Raw genomic sequence first — 15,526 nt, forward strand, 5'->3', positions numbered from 1 at the left:
CCCTCCCCTCCCTTCCTTCCTTCCCCCGCCCGCCCTCTCTCCTGTAGGTTCGTGAATATGTGTGTTGTTTGACCAGCTGAAAATGGCGGCTCGGAACGTCGACTCCGTCTAACTTTATGGCATAATAACAAACATAAAGATACATCAGTGCTTCGACCTCGTAACATGGGGACGAACTTATTTGAGAAGCTTCCCACGCTCATCTTGTGAAACGTCACTCGGGCTGCTGCGACTAAACGGCGTCCCTACGTAGAGGTAAATGCTTGGAAAGCTCACAACTGCCGATGCTAACATCGGCTAGGTAGCTAGCGCCAGTTATCAAAGACATTGGAACGGGGCGATCTTACAGCGCCGTGTAATTAATTATCAACACTTAAACACCATCGCTTGTTATCATTTTTAACTACTCCCATTTAGTCGACACTAGTCGATAGTAATAGACGCGACCTAATTGTTTTTTAATCCTTTTTTTAGTCGAAAAGCTAGCCATAGCTTCCTGGCATCACTGTTGGATAATGCTGAGATGTTTAGCTAGCTTCACCTCCGAGAAGAACTCAAGTGTCAAAAAAGAGCCACAACATTGGAGTGCAATGGACTTTTTTTTTCTTTTACGCTTCTCATGAGACTTTGCCTGTCGTTTAGAGACCATGGAGGATCCTCATACACGATACAGCAAACGCCTGGTAAGTAAACTCCTTCCTGACTGACTTTTATCGCCAAAAGCAGCTGATCGTGATTCGTGATACATCTGAACAAGTTTAGGATCGCTTACAAAGTAGGATTAATGTAATTCGTTTGATTCGTGGGCACTTGATGCTGCGGCTCTGGTCAAACTCTTGTTTGTTAGAGTGTGCGTTGTAAAACGGGAGCACTGAATGTGTCTGAACGACTCCAGGTTCAAAAGAGGGTCAAGTTCATTGTCTTGACCTGACAGTGTTGCGAAGAGCTGCTTCACACCCACTATCAGCTTCTTTTCTGATGTCCGAACTGTTATTTATTGTTTGATTGTATTAAATTATCATTTGGATAAAGGGATCCCATCTGGGAGAATTTATGTCTGGAGAAGTCATTTTTAAACCGAACAGCATTTGTTGATAACACTCCAATATTAGCACTGAATGCCCACTGCATTTTCTGGGGGGGAAGAATGTAAATAAAGCACGTACCATATTATTGCGCCATTGTATAAACAATAACGCACTTTTATTTGTGTACAGCGTTGAAGCCCTCAGTTTAAATTAATAGCAGTACAGTTCACTTCCATACAGAGAGGAATGGGGGTGGGGATATCTGATCGCGTTTTTTAGAGCCTGATCCATCTGTCTACCCAACCAGTGTTGCATGTGGTGAGTGGCAAGGGGTGGGGCGATTCAAGGGGGGCAATGTGTGGAATATTAACCCCTGCTCTTTTGTGGTGCTGTATTATTCGGGGCCCTCATGAACTGAAATGGTGTTCTAATTGAATTGATCCTCTCTGTTTCTGGCACTATATTATTAAGACATTGTTTTATTAGATTGTAGCAATTATCTCCGGTATCAGTTCTGGAAAGCAGGTGTCGTTGGGAATCAAGAAGTGTTTTCTTTGTGAAAACAGTATAAATCAAAGCTTTGTTTTTTTTTTTAACCCTCAAGCACATCATCAAGACAATTTGTAGGTATAAGGCTGCCCATTTGTCTGCCCATCTTTGTCGTAATACCAAAATATCTTCAGTAATTTAAAGTGAAGATTAAGCAAGCTATATTACAAACAGAAATTCTGTGGTCTAAGGTTATGATAGTAATGGATTTTTAATTGTTGTGATTCTTCTTTTTTTTTTTTTTTTAAAGAAAATGCTACCTTTTTTTCGGTATTTTGTTTAAATATGGGATATTTATCGGGCCCAATTTTCTTTAAACATCACGGTTTGTATTGTGTTACAACAAAACTGCTTTGGGGTACCCTCGAATGCAAATAAGCATGTACAATGCACTGCACATTACACTCTACACAAAAACAGTTACCAGTAATTGTTTAAAAAAATATATTAAATAGGTTTATAAAAATGTCAATATTGACTGATATGAAATACTTAATAAGCACATTATGTTTAAAAAGGTGTTTATTTAATCCGTAATTTGACCAATTTACAGTAGTTCCTTATTTATCGTGGGGGTTATGTTCCAAAAAGAACCAGTGGTAAGTGAAATCCGTGAAATAGTCACCTTCATTTTTTACAATTATTTCATATAAGATACAATACTGTATTAAATGAAACTAAGAATAAACCTTTTTTTCAGGCCCAAGAACTTGTGTGTGTGTGTGTGTGTGTGTGTGTGTGTGTGTGTGTGTGTGTATATATATATATATATATATATATATATACATATATATACATATACATATATATACATATAAAGATCTTACAACTGACAGTTTTTAGAAATACTGTTGGGAACGTTTTCAACGAGATTGTGGGTTTTGTCATGGAGAAAATTTGGCAAGTTGTACAGCAATGAGGCGCGGTGACTATTGACATTCATCTACAGTCCCTAAGGCAATCATGGTGGAGAACACAACGCACTGTAAAAAAGAAAACAGAAAACTGCACGGAAAAAAAAAATCATTGAATCAGCAAAGCTGTGAAAGATGAAACGTGTTATAGCGAGGGATTACTGCATTAGATTTTTTTTTCGTCATTGAGTTGACTTTTAAAATAAAATTACCTAAATTCAGCCTTTTTGGGGTCATTATTTTCAATAGTTTAAAAAAAAAAAAAAAATTTATATCCACCAATATGAAATCCTTGTATTGTGATATACTTTTCAGTCATATCACATACTCCTAACTGAGTGAAAATCTGAACCTTTACACAAGTCCAATTACAATGTGCATGTGCACCCCTAAAATTTCAGGACAGGAGTCACTTTGCTCCTTTTAATTTGGAAAAACACTGTTTTTTATTTTATTTTGTAGATCAGCTGAAAACAGAGCTAGGAGCCTCTGAAATGTCGAAATTTATGGCATAATAATAAACTCAACTGTACATTATTGCATCAGCCACGCAACATGGGACACAAACTTATCTGAGAAGCTTCCGACACTCATCTTGTGAAACGTCACTTTGGCTGCTGCGACTCAATGGCATCTCAGTCTGGCGTCAATTTTAGTTGTCGCTATTTCATTAGCTTTCGCTAACTATAATACCGTTGCTCTCTATCATATTTTATTTATTTATTTATTAATTTTAATGGGGACTCAAATGCTGAGATTGATTTTCCTTCTCTGTCACCAGCGTACTGGTACGCGTCGGCGGTACCAGGATGACGGAATCTCTGATGATGAAATCGAAGGGAGACGCATGTTTGACCTAGATGAGAAGTTGCATTGCAGCAGGTTTGGATCTCAATTGGTCAAACACATGGAAGGAAAAGGTGAGCTCTCAATGTTTATATCTATAGATAAGTTAGGCTAGAAAAGATTATTTGCATTTGTGTTCTGAACTTTACATCATATTGCACAAATGCACACTCAATTAGCAGCATTCCACCAAGAACCGTTGGTCAACCTATGAGTTGTATTTTGACTCCTAACGTATGTAGAGATGCTAATTGCCTTGGTCGCGCAACGTTAATATTAAAAACGCAAGCTATCAAAGTGAGTTTTAAAAAACCCCAGATGTATTTGGAAAGTTCCTTTGCAATGGGGAAAAAGCTAAGTGATGCTTCAACACAAAAGCCGATGCCCAAGAAGAAAAAGAAAGATGCATTTCACAGACAATACGAGAAGACCTACTTGAAATACGAATTGATTGCGACAAGTGATTTTCATGACAATCAGGAACTACTCGAATAAAATTCGGGTTTTTAGTGTACTTATTTGACTAGTTTTTAGCTGGGCAACTGTAGAGAAAAATGAGCACAGTTTAATATCCGGCAGACTCTTAGCCATTGTGGAGCTATAACTTATGAGCAAACAGGCAAGCCCTCATAAAGAGCAGTCACACCAAAAGGCTCCACAACAGATGGCATAGAATGCACACACTCTTGGTTGGTGTGAGTTTACAAGCAATTCAATCATGTTTGCAAAAATCTATGATTTATTGTTGCCTATACATGTCAGACAGGGCACTCCATATACACTTGCTATCTTGTTCAAAGGTGGTTAAGCCTGATTTGTTGTTTTTTGTTGATATTTTTCCAAAGATTTCACATTTGAATACATCCAACGAGGAGGGTTGAGGGATCCCATCATCTTTGAGAAAGATGAAGGCCTTGGGATACAGTTAGTCTCTTCATTACATCACATTTAAGCACATGTTAATCATTTACACGTGAAATTAAAACTGCTTCATTTTACACTTACTCTTGCAGAATGCCAGACTCTGATTTCAGCGTGAGTGATGTGAAGGTGTTTGTTGGTAAGATTCTGTTCATTCTCCATCACTAAACACCCTCTGCTTAATATTAAGCTCAAGAAATATACAATACACATAATCTAACTTGTCTCTTTACTAACTGAACTGCTGTTTATTTTATCACAGGCAGTCGTCGCATCGTTGATGTGATGGATGTGAACACCCAGAAGGGAATCGAGATGTCAATGGCACAGTGGCGGCGCTACTATGAGACGCCACCTTCCGAAAGAGAGAAACTTTACAATGTTATCAGCTTGGAGTTTAGCCACACCAGATTGGAGAACCTGGTCCAACGACCGGCTTCAGTAAGAACACACTGACTTTTTTGCCGCATGACTTTACATTACATACAGGAAGCACCCTTCGAGAGAAACTAAAGTATTATATACTGATGGTACTTGCTATTGCTTATTTCAGGTGGATCTAATTGACTGGGTGGACAACATGTGGCCTCGCCACCTCAAGGAGAGGCAGAGGGACTCTACAAATGCCATTATTGACATGCAGTATCCCAAAGTACAGAAGTAAGTTAATCCAAATCGCCAGGGAAAAAAAAGACATAGTTGCAGCAACATTTGCAATGAACCCCTTTTTAAAAATGTTTTATCCGGATCTCACTTGTTATAGGTACTGTCTGATGAGTGTGCAGGGCTGCTTCACAGATTTCCATATTGACTTTGGAGGCACTTCAGTCTGGTACCATATACTCCGAGGGGGAAAGGTTAGTGCGTCGGGCTGAAACCATGAATCGAATAACTGTATTACAAAAAAAGTTGAAGCAATCGAATAACTCGATTACAAAAAAAGTTGAAGCAAAATGTCTGCCTCAAATCTTCACAGGTAATTTTTGTCTGCAAAAGATAGAGACTATCCAAAGTTTGGTGATCATATCACGCTTAGAAAAAAAGATGATAGTGTAATATGTCTACCACCAAGCACTGCAAGCATGTCTACGATTGCCAATACAAGTCACCGTATCGACGATAGCCAATTTAATATCGCCTATCACTGCTAGTTAGAATGTGTTGAAATGCTCCAGCAAAGATAGTCAAAGATAGACAGAGCTCTCAGTGAGCTTTCAACGGCTATACTGAATAAAGAGAATAAATTAAAGAAACGCTTCACATTCATACGCAAGCTGCTGTGACCGCAACTGACGCTCAGGCACTCAATGCGCAAACCAGAGCTGACTGCATGCTGACACACATGTCACTCACCTTTCGACACCTCGCCTTTTATATCCCCACACATTCAAAGTCAGATAATATGCTGTAGAACGTGAAGATGGTGACCCCAAGTGCACAAAAATAATACCGAGAGTCCTACATTGAGACTTTTTGAGTAGCAGGCCATCATCTTGTGCTGGCCCTGCCAGAACTGGCACCGGCGCTGAATATTGATGATGTAAGAAGATAAGACTCAATGATTATTTCGTATTTAGCATCTTAATCCTATATTATAGAAGCATTTAAGAAAATATGTGTGTATGTGTCATTTTCTCACCTCCTTCCCCCTCAGTAAGAAATCTAACAGAATATTTAACATTTGATGTGTTCTGGCCTAACTTGTTCAGGTCATTCCTTTTGGAAGGATTTAACCCGACTTGCAATGTCAGTGTAGCATAAGTGAACACTGAGGCCCCGGGCCACTGGGGAACTCTGAATACCTTCACCTTATGTGTCATGTAAAAATTGCGTTAGTATTGTTTAATTCTGCAAAGTCACCTTTTCTCTCATTCGTCAGTGGAACAAATAGTATAACATTTGATTTCTAAAAATATTCTATTTCTGCTGCCCTACTAGTGGGCGTCTTTTTGTCGTGCCAGTGTTTTATACTGTCCTCTTGTGACTCGTTTTACACATGTCTTCTGCAGGTGTTCTGGTTGATTCCACCCACCCCTCAGAACCTGGAGATGTATGAGAACTGGGTTTTATCTGGAAAACAGGGAGATATCTTCCTGGGCGACAAGTGTCACGACTGCCAGAGGATAGAGCTCAAGCAGGGCAACACCTTCATGATTCCCTCAGGTCTGTCACCAATAAATACACTGACTCTGCAGTACAGTGTAAAGCAGGGGTGCCCAACCTTTTTTGTCCAAGGATCTACTTTTCAAGCAACCACCTCCCACGTTCGACCCCTTACCGCACACATGCATGCCACGATGACTATCGGCCATTATGGGCCCTAACATGAACGAAACTAAAAAATAGTCGATACAAGAGTTTGTGGAAAGAAAAGCACCTTAGTAGGGACTTGACGCGGAGGCATGAGACACACTTTTGTAACATCTTAAGTGCAGGAACATCACAATCGTACTTCACATGTACTGTTTTAAAATGCTTCTCCTGGCACTCCAGCTTCCCATTCTTTGCGAGTGCCATTGGTGAATTGCAGATTAAACAAGTGAAACTGACAGGATGCTAATGGTGCAGTGTTCACGAACACAATAATATGTAATATTAACACGCACACAGAGATACCCTCCCCTCCTCCCCCAAAATTTCCATCTTTCACCCCTCGCAATCAACTCGGGATCAGTCCGCGGGCTACCGGTCGATCGCGATCAACTGTTTGGGCACCCCTGGTGTAAAGAATGTATATCACCATCATGTATGGGTCAATGCAGGTTGGATCCATGCTGTGTACACACCTGAGGACACCCTGGTGTTTGGGGGGAATTTCCTTCACAGCTTTAATATTCCCATGCAGCTCAACATCTACAGCATTGAAGATCGCACTCGGGTGAGCAATGTGATCTTTAAGTCTGCAACACATTGTCCCGCAGCTTTATTTGGCGGCAGGAAGTTGTGAACATGTTCAAAATTGGCCCGCAACAAGAAAAACGTATCCAACCTTTTACAACATTTAATGAACCCTAGCGGGAAAAAAAAAAAAAAACATTCTCTACATCCGCAAACACTCGCAAGCATTCACTTCTCTCTGACCTTTCTGCTCCTGCTTCTCCTCCATACATGCCCCCCCGCTCTCCTCTCCCTCCAATATCATGGTGGATCTTTTACTGCCGGAAATTTGGTATTTTTCTCATGTAATTTGGTCTTTCTTTTTAGGTCCCAGCCAAGTTTCGCTATCCATTTTACTATGAGATGTGCTGGTATGTTCTGGAGAGATACCTGTACTGCCTGACAAACATCTCCCACCTTACCCCTGAGTTCCAAAAATACTCTCTTGGAATAGGTTGGGACTCTTAACACAAGCCTTGAAAGTTGCTCCTGCAAGACCTTGTCTATTTGATACTTACAGTAAGCTCTGTCTCTTTAAAGGCCTGACTCGGGCGGACCTTGGGACCGATGACAACATGGGCAACGGTATCTCCAATGTCGTCGACAGAGATGTTGAAGTAAAGTCGAAGGAATCTGAAGATGAAGATGTCCAAATAGAAGAGAACAAGGAAGTTATCAGACCACAGCACGTATTGACACCCTTTGAGCTTGAAGGGTTGTGGAATCTCGTGGGGAAGCTGGAGGAATTGCCTGCGAACAAAAAGTGCGTCCCTTCAGGGATCGAGAATGCTGCAGCTTTATTAGAAGACATGAGGGTGGGTATTTAGTTTAGGTCACCCGATAACGACATACAAAACTGAATTTACAAGAGTCTCAATAGCTTCATCTTTATAGTAAGCCAGATCAGAGTGATCTGTTTCCTTCACTCTTGTTCATGTGTAGGCTGTTCTGAAAGAGCATGGTACAGATATCCCTAATCTGTCCTATACTGGAGAACCCATTGTCAAGTGGCCCAAAAGAGTAAGTAGTATGATTTAATTTCCAAGTTATACCACGATTCTATCTTGACAATATGATGCATAAGGGACTAAAATGCAATAATGTGCCTAAAATCGTAATTGCACCAACCTCAATTCAACTCCGTTTGTGTGTGTGTGTGTGTGTGTGTGTGTGCGCGCACACACACACACACACACACACACACACACACACACACACACACACATACATACATACATATACACACACACACATTTCCCCCACAAAAATTCAGTTGACGGTTCTTTCGCTTTGTTTTATTTAGCCATCATGGTACCAACCCCCATCACCTCCACCAGTGCCACTTCACCGTCCCCGCTTGGCCCCTCCCCTCCACAAACCACTGGGCCAGAGATCCCACAAACGTTCACGGCTCTCTGCTTTGAGGCGTCGGCGAGTGCGGTGCAAGACTTGTGCTGGCTGCTGTAGGAAAGAGTGCGGTGACTGCCAGTTCTGTCTGGACATGAGGAAGTTTGGCGGGCCTGGAAGAATGAAGAAGGGCTGCATCATGAGGCAGTGTCTCATGGTGAGTTTGTCTCTGTGAAGGGCCTGATATTATTTTATTTATTTTTTTTATTGAAATAAAAAAAAATTTTTTTGGAGGTGTGGGGTGTGTCAAAATGTGCATGTGCTCAAACCAAACATTTATCATCTCTGTAGCCTGCTTTGCCAAATACCGCCCGATGTGCCATCTGTGAAGAAGGGGAAGCAGAAGAATCTGATCCAAGCACTCACACACTCATGGAGTGCTCTGTTTGTTCACGAATCACGCATCGGCGTTGCATGAAGGTTAGTGCTTTAAACAAAGTAAATCATTTTCCAATGGTTAAATTTTTTTATTTATTTTTTTATACCCTACCCCACCCCCGGTGGATGCGTGCACATCTCAATGGCTTTTTTTCTAAGGATCCTGGTGAGGGGAAAATTAATACAGATTTGCCGAGCCTTTGGGAATGTCCTAGGTGTTATAACAGCAAAGGTTCTGAGTCAGAGGTATGCGTGCATATTTTCTTCCTAACCAATAACTCTCTTTACAATAACATGATCAATCTTTTCCTGACGCAAGTCTTCCAGTGAAGGGGAAAGTGACGCGTCAGAGAGCTCAACGTCCTTCCCTCCATCCAAATTTGGCCATCGGGAAGGTGTCGGCATAGGTGAAGCTGTGATGCGGGGCCGACGAGGCAGACCCACATTAAGACCCACAGCTCGACCCACAGCCCCGCCACCCTCTCAGAAATTGCTACTGCAACATCGGCAGAACCGCAAAAGAGCGAGTCTACTGGAGCTTCGACTTAAGAAAAGGGTAAGCAATCGTTACACCTGTAAAAATATGTTGCTGCCTTTGTATGCAATTACTGCAACGTGGCAGGAATGTAATCATATGTTTCATGTAATGTGCGAATAATGCTGTCTTATTTTTGTTCTTTTTTTAATTGCAGATAAAACTAGAGCGCAGCAGAATTCTTGCAGTAAGTTAAACTCTTATGTGTGCAATAAACTTATATGTAAAGTCTTTTGTGTTGAAACATATTTATTTTCATTTGTAGCAAAGGCAAGCAATGGAGCGCGCCAGGTTACAGTCCCGCCTGCGCTCTCCAGTGAGCACACTATCTCAGGGAAGAGGTCGGGGCACCTCCTGGCCAAGTGGCACCCTTCATGGCACCTCTTCTAGGGTCACTGGGTCACTCCAGCAACAGTCTTCTTCCAGTCTTACCTTTGAACCCAAGGGAGAGCCCCGCAGAGGGCATGGGAGAGGGGTGAGGCTGCGTGGAGGAGGTGCGGGTAGAGGAATGACAGGTAGTAGGTACCATCAGGGGTTAGAAGTCGAGTGTGAAGACAGTAGCAGTAGCAGCACTCACAGCAGCAGCTCTGATGATGAAGAAGAGGAGAGGGCACAAAATGGCAGGCTTGTCGGCAATAAAGAGAACCGGCCAGAGTCGAGGCAAGGTGGACAAGCAGCCAAAGACAGAGGCGAGGAAGAGCGGCGAGACGCCAACCAAAATGATGGAGAAGATGATGGCGATGAGATGGAGCGGCGCACTGATGGCTCATTTGTTAAAGTGACACTCCAAAGGCCAACCAATGACAAGCAGGAGCCTTCAGCAATTGTTCCCAAACTAGAGGCAATCACCCCTCAATTTGCTGCTCCGGCAAAACAAAACCACAACAAAACCCTCATCAGACCACCTATCAGAAATCCAAATAAACATTCCAACAGTCATGTGCCAGCAATCACCCGCAGTGGACACATGTGCACATCCCACCACATGGAGGGGCACAATGTCGCCAAAAGAAAAAAGTCAAGCGGTGGGGCAAAGCTGAGCAACGGTGCCTCCTCGTCTTGCTCCTCTGAGCTTCCACACCATCGCGTCCCTTTGTCTGCCCTGCAGGAGGAAGGCAGTGAAGCTGACAGGGAGGGCAGTGGGAGTGGGCCAGACTGCGAGAGGGAAGTGTGGGTGTCTGTCTTCCGATACTTAAGTCGAGCAGATCTCTGTGTATGTATGGTAGTCTGCAAGAACTGGTACAAATGGTAAGTGTTTGACATTTTATTTCACTGTATGTAAGAGTAATATTCAGCCTCTGCTGTTAGGTGTAGCATACAATGTGGCTTAAGCTTGTTGCTCATAACTAATAATACTCTATGGTTTATGTTTGCTCATGTGCAGGTGCCTTGACAAGCGGCTTTGGGCTCAGATCGACCTGAGCGTCAAACGCATCGTAACGCCTCAAGCGCTAACTGGCATCATAAAGAGACAACCTGCCTCGCTTGATCTTTCCTGGACCAACATCTCCAAAAAACAACTCAGCTGGCTTGTTGGCCGCCTCCCAGGTAATCACTTTTACATAACCAACAGGGACAGGCTCATATAGCAAGGTTTACACTCTATTGCTATGTCACCAGTGACGAGTTGAAATGGGGAATGGCGTGGTAAATATTTCCTATATTCACCACTATGGCAAAGGCCCAGTTTGTCCATCAAAATTGTCCTGGCAAAACCCATGTCAAAAGCCATTGCTGCAGTACAAAATGTAAATGTCCGTATGCAAATAATCCTCAAATTTTCTTTGGTGCCAGATACACATTTGTGTAATAACACTAAGACAACATTGCTGGTTCAACAAAGTTTAAAAAAAAAAAAAAAACACACCACTTGTCAATCCAATGATGCAATGTATACATATGCCAGCGGCAGAGTGGCGAGAGTTAGCAAGATATCCCGCCCGTTTGCTGGAACCCTGAATTGAAGAAAGCCCAAACCAACATCATTGCTCTCAAGTCGGGCAAACCACCTTTGAATCCACCCCCCCCGTCCTGTGTTGGAAAAAAAAAACTAAGCAGGATGAGCGACTGTGACACATTGAAACGACCATTTAGTTGGGAGACAAGGCATCAAAGGTAACGAGATGACTGCTGTACATTATATAATAATATTGCATGTGGCAAATATAAGAGTTTATGATTACCTGTACAGAGATATTATATTGCACTGTCACAACGTATGTCTGTTAGAATAGCATAAATTAGAAACCTAAATAACTAATTCATAGCACACCTGCTTCACAGTGCCGGGGCCATGGGCTGAATTCCAGCCCCCAGCCTTTCTGTGTTGAGTTTGCATGTTCTCACCATGCCTGGTGCTTGCGTTTGTTTTCTTCGAGTACTCCGTTTTCCTCCCACATTCCAAAAACATGCAGGGTAGGTCAATGGTACACTCTAAAATGTCCCTAGGTGTGACTGTGAGTGTGAATGGTTGTTTGTCTGTGTGTACCCTGCGATTGGCTGCGAACCAGTTCAGAATATACCTCGTCTACTGCCCATAGACGCCTGTCCAAAGCTGTCTTTGGCAGTAAGTGGGGTACAATTTAGAGTATTCCATTAACCTACCACGGATGATTTTGGAATGTGGGAGAAAACCGGAGGACTCGGAGAAAACCCACGCAGGCGCGGGGAGAACATGCAAACTCCACACAGGAAGGCCCGGAGCCCCGATTTGAAGTCTGGACCTCTGTGCTGTGCTAACCAGTTGGCCACCATGCCGCATGACTCAAACTTTCAATAAATAAACAAAATAACGCACCGTGTGCGCCTTGTAAACCAGTAGTAGATACATCGAAGTGAATAAAAGTCCATCCAACGATATCACGCAATTTCTCTCCAGTGTTTTCTCTCTGTCCGACTCTCGCACCATCCAGTGTACTTGACCCAAACGGGGAAGTAATTGTTCACAAAATATTTTCGAAATAAATCATTTCGCCAATCTTTAACAAAAAAATTAAAAATAAAACATAACCACAAAGGTTTATATGCAAATAAATACATATACATAAAATATTAGACTCATACAAAGATTCTCGATTTACATTAAAAAAAAGCAGACACACGGAGCGGGGTGATTTGTGAAAGAACCACAAGTCACTAGAATGGAGTGATTTTAAAAACTTTTTTTTTTGTAATGTTGGAGGACAAGGAGCTCCTTTTCTGCTCCGCTAGAAGCAGCCCAGTGTATTCACACCCCGTGAATAACCACATGCAAGACACGCATCACGTGTTTCCAGATGTCGTGACGATTCCGGTGACGGACGAAAACCCACTAAGATCTGTGATTGGTCAGTTTGTTTTTCAAATTATCCCGCCATTCACCAGCAAACCGGGTGTCCCCTCCGTCAGTACTGATGGAATGCCCACCTCTGAAAATCCTAATACCTCAAAAGGCGGCCCCAGTCATCTCATTTGAGAGCAGTGACAAACAAAAGCTTTAAAACAGCCAACTTTTATGAAAACCATGCCTCCAGAATTGCCTATTTAATCGTTAGAATGAGGTTGTTTTACTAGTTGGCTTATCTATTTTTATGTGTTCTTTTTTATGTTTTATTGTAAATGTTGTGTAAAGTGCTTTGTTACAACTGCATCTGTTTTGAAAGCTCTATATAAATAAAGATGTATTTACATTTGGGTGTTCTTGTTAAAAAAAAGTTAAATCAGCAAAGCGCTAATCTTTTGTTTTTCAGGTCTGAAGGATCTGATGTTGGCAGGTTGTTCCTGGACATCCATTTCAGCACTCTGTTCCTCTGCTTGCCCTCTCCTCCGCACTTTGGATGTACGATATGCAGACGGGGTCAAGGATGCTCAGATCAGGGACCTGGTCACTCCTCCAGGTGCATGTTTTTCTGCTTTAATACAATAGTACCTTGAGTTCTGAATGGGCCAACTTCTGAGTTTTTTTTGAGTCATGACCTGTTGCTTGGTCAATAATTTAGATTTACATTTATTTTATTGCTTCTTGTTGCAAGCCCAAATTTGAATTAGAGCAAGATTCAGATTTGCTGCCACTTGAGTGATTCGAAAACAAAAAGGAGAGCAACAGTTGCCGACTTTGCCGTTTATTGAACAGGATACATTCGATAACTACAAAAAGTATAACATTTGCAAGGCGCACAAACAAGATGCTAACACTAAACAAACCGCGTGTTCTGGTAAATGGTCAACCGGAGCTAGAGTCAAAACTCTGGAGAGCTCTCACTAGGCTACACCTCCTGAAGACACATGAACATTATGTGGCAGTTGTTTTTGTATACTCATATTTTGCAATTATTTTTCTTGACTAAAAATGTAATAGAAAAATACTTCATCTGTCACTTTATGAGATAGTATATTCACTCTAACTAGACATTTTGTGATTCTTGAAGCAACTGACGTATTTCCTTCTTGGTGGTGTTCTAGGCTGTGACAACCGCAGTCAGTTGAGGACCATGCAGTGTTTGCGACTTGCTGGCTTGGACATTAGTGACTCTACCCTGCGCCTGGTGATTCGCCACATGCCCCACTTGACGAAACTGGACCTTTCTCACTGCAACGGCCTTACAGACCACTCCATCAATCTGCTGACTGCGGTGGGTTCGTCCACCCGGAACACACTTACAGAACTCAACCTAGGAGGTGAGAGACAGATGGTTTAAAATGCAGAGCAAAGATTCTTAAACTGTTTTATTTGACCAGTTCTAATGAAGATTTGTGTGTCTGTTTCTGTTTTAGGGAGCAGTAAACTCACAGACACATGTCTGATGTATCTCCGCCGCCTGTCCTGCATATCACTACTCGACCTGCGAGGCTGTAAAGGCGTCTCCCGCAAAGCGTGCGAGTCCTTTATCTCAGAGCTATCAGTCAACACGCTCTACTGCCTGTCGGACGAAAAACTGATTCAGAGAATATCCTAAAGCCGGATTCAAAAGTGATGCGGCAAAGCGAGGACATTCACGTAGACCTGTGGCGCAGGGGTGAGGACCTCATCAAGAGTGCTTGCTCACTCCTCTGCTATTTACAATTTACCTAAAAAGAGACTCAGGAGTCCTTTTTTGTTGTTTTTGTCTTAACTTTTGAGCAGTGGGGAGAAAATGGTCATTAATTCGCTGTTGTTAGACTACATAATCCCCAATAAATTTCAGCACCTTCAAGTTGAATCAGTCACTTTTTGCTTCCAGTTTGGTGATGTCTTTTTGCTTCACTCGCAGCAGCTGTGGGTTGATATTCTTTTAAACTAAAGTCAAATTCTTAAATACGATCTGAACCTCAATGTCTCCAGTTATAAATTTGTTTACTTTGCAAGTATGCACGAACATAAGAACGATGAGTCTAATCAATACGGCAACTAGATCTTGCCCATCGAGGAGGGCAGCAGTGTTCCCCAAGAGTGGAATGACAAGCCAAGGAGCAGGTGTCATCAATGGTGCATTTTAGACCACCATTAGACATCAGGTGCTATTATTTCCAAACTCTTCTTTGATTTTGTACACAGAAATGTTAGGTAAACCATTTCTCCCCAACTCTGACATATTTTTCTGGGATTAAATTTTTTCACCGAATATCATGACGCACTTCATTGTAGAAATGTATAATTTGTTTATTTGAGGGAGGGGGCATAAATGGGGATAGGATGTCTGTTTCTTTGCACCCAAGTTACTTTTCCCTGATACAAACTCCTGGCAGAGACTGCTCTTGTGGCCTCATGTCCTCAAATGAATATAGATATATATATAGATATATATAAATGTATACAATACTTTTGTGTAAATGTTTTCCTCTTTTAGGTGTTCAAAAACGGGGATCCTTGTAGCATTATAATTATTTCTGTTTTTTTTACTTTATGTATTTTTCAACAAAAATAAAAAAAACAATGAATCTCACTGAGTACTGATGTTTTTCCCCAATTTACCTGTATTACATTTCGTAAATAAATGCATTAACCAAAAGTAATTACCCCATGCCAAAATAACTCTACATTAGCTGAATTTCCAATGGAAACGATACACGATCGTTATCAATAACCGAGTGACCTGTAGCCAGTCAGCTGATGA

At 41.8% G+C, this 15,526-nt stretch overlaps 1 protein-coding gene across 1 annotated transcript; it reads left to right on the top strand.

Annotated features, from left to right (window-relative positions):
* Positions 1 to 33: 33 nt before the first annotated feature.
* Positions 34 to 15,338, top strand: kdm2ab (lysine (K)-specific demethylase 2Ab). The gene is made up of 23 exons (XM_019884117.1): positions 34 to 255; positions 643 to 683; positions 3,273 to 3,411; positions 4,183 to 4,261; positions 4,351 to 4,397; positions 4,521 to 4,699; positions 4,812 to 4,918; positions 5,022 to 5,115; positions 6,268 to 6,421; positions 7,021 to 7,136; positions 7,463 to 7,589; positions 7,676 to 7,950; positions 8,078 to 8,155; positions 8,439 to 8,699; positions 8,834 to 8,962; positions 9,080 to 9,166; positions 9,240 to 9,476; positions 9,613 to 9,642; positions 9,721 to 10,703; positions 10,840 to 11,003; positions 13,184 to 13,330; positions 13,896 to 14,111; positions 14,208 to 15,338. Exons 2-23 carry the CDS (start codon positions 648 to 650, stop codon positions 14,387 to 14,389), a joined length of 3,867 nt encoding a protein of 1,288 aa, XP_019739676.1. The 5' UTR covers positions 34 to 255; positions 643 to 647; the 3' UTR covers positions 14,390 to 15,338.
* Positions 15,339 to 15,526: the final 188 nt, after the last annotated feature.

The sequence above is a fragment of the Hippocampus comes genome, unplaced genomic scaffold (genome assembly GCF_001891065.2).
Source record: "Hippocampus comes isolate QL1 unplaced genomic scaffold, H_comes_QL1_v1.1 scaffold156, whole genome shotgun sequence".
Classification (NCBI taxonomy): domain Eukaryota; kingdom Metazoa; phylum Chordata; class Actinopteri; order Syngnathiformes; family Syngnathidae; genus Hippocampus; species Hippocampus comes.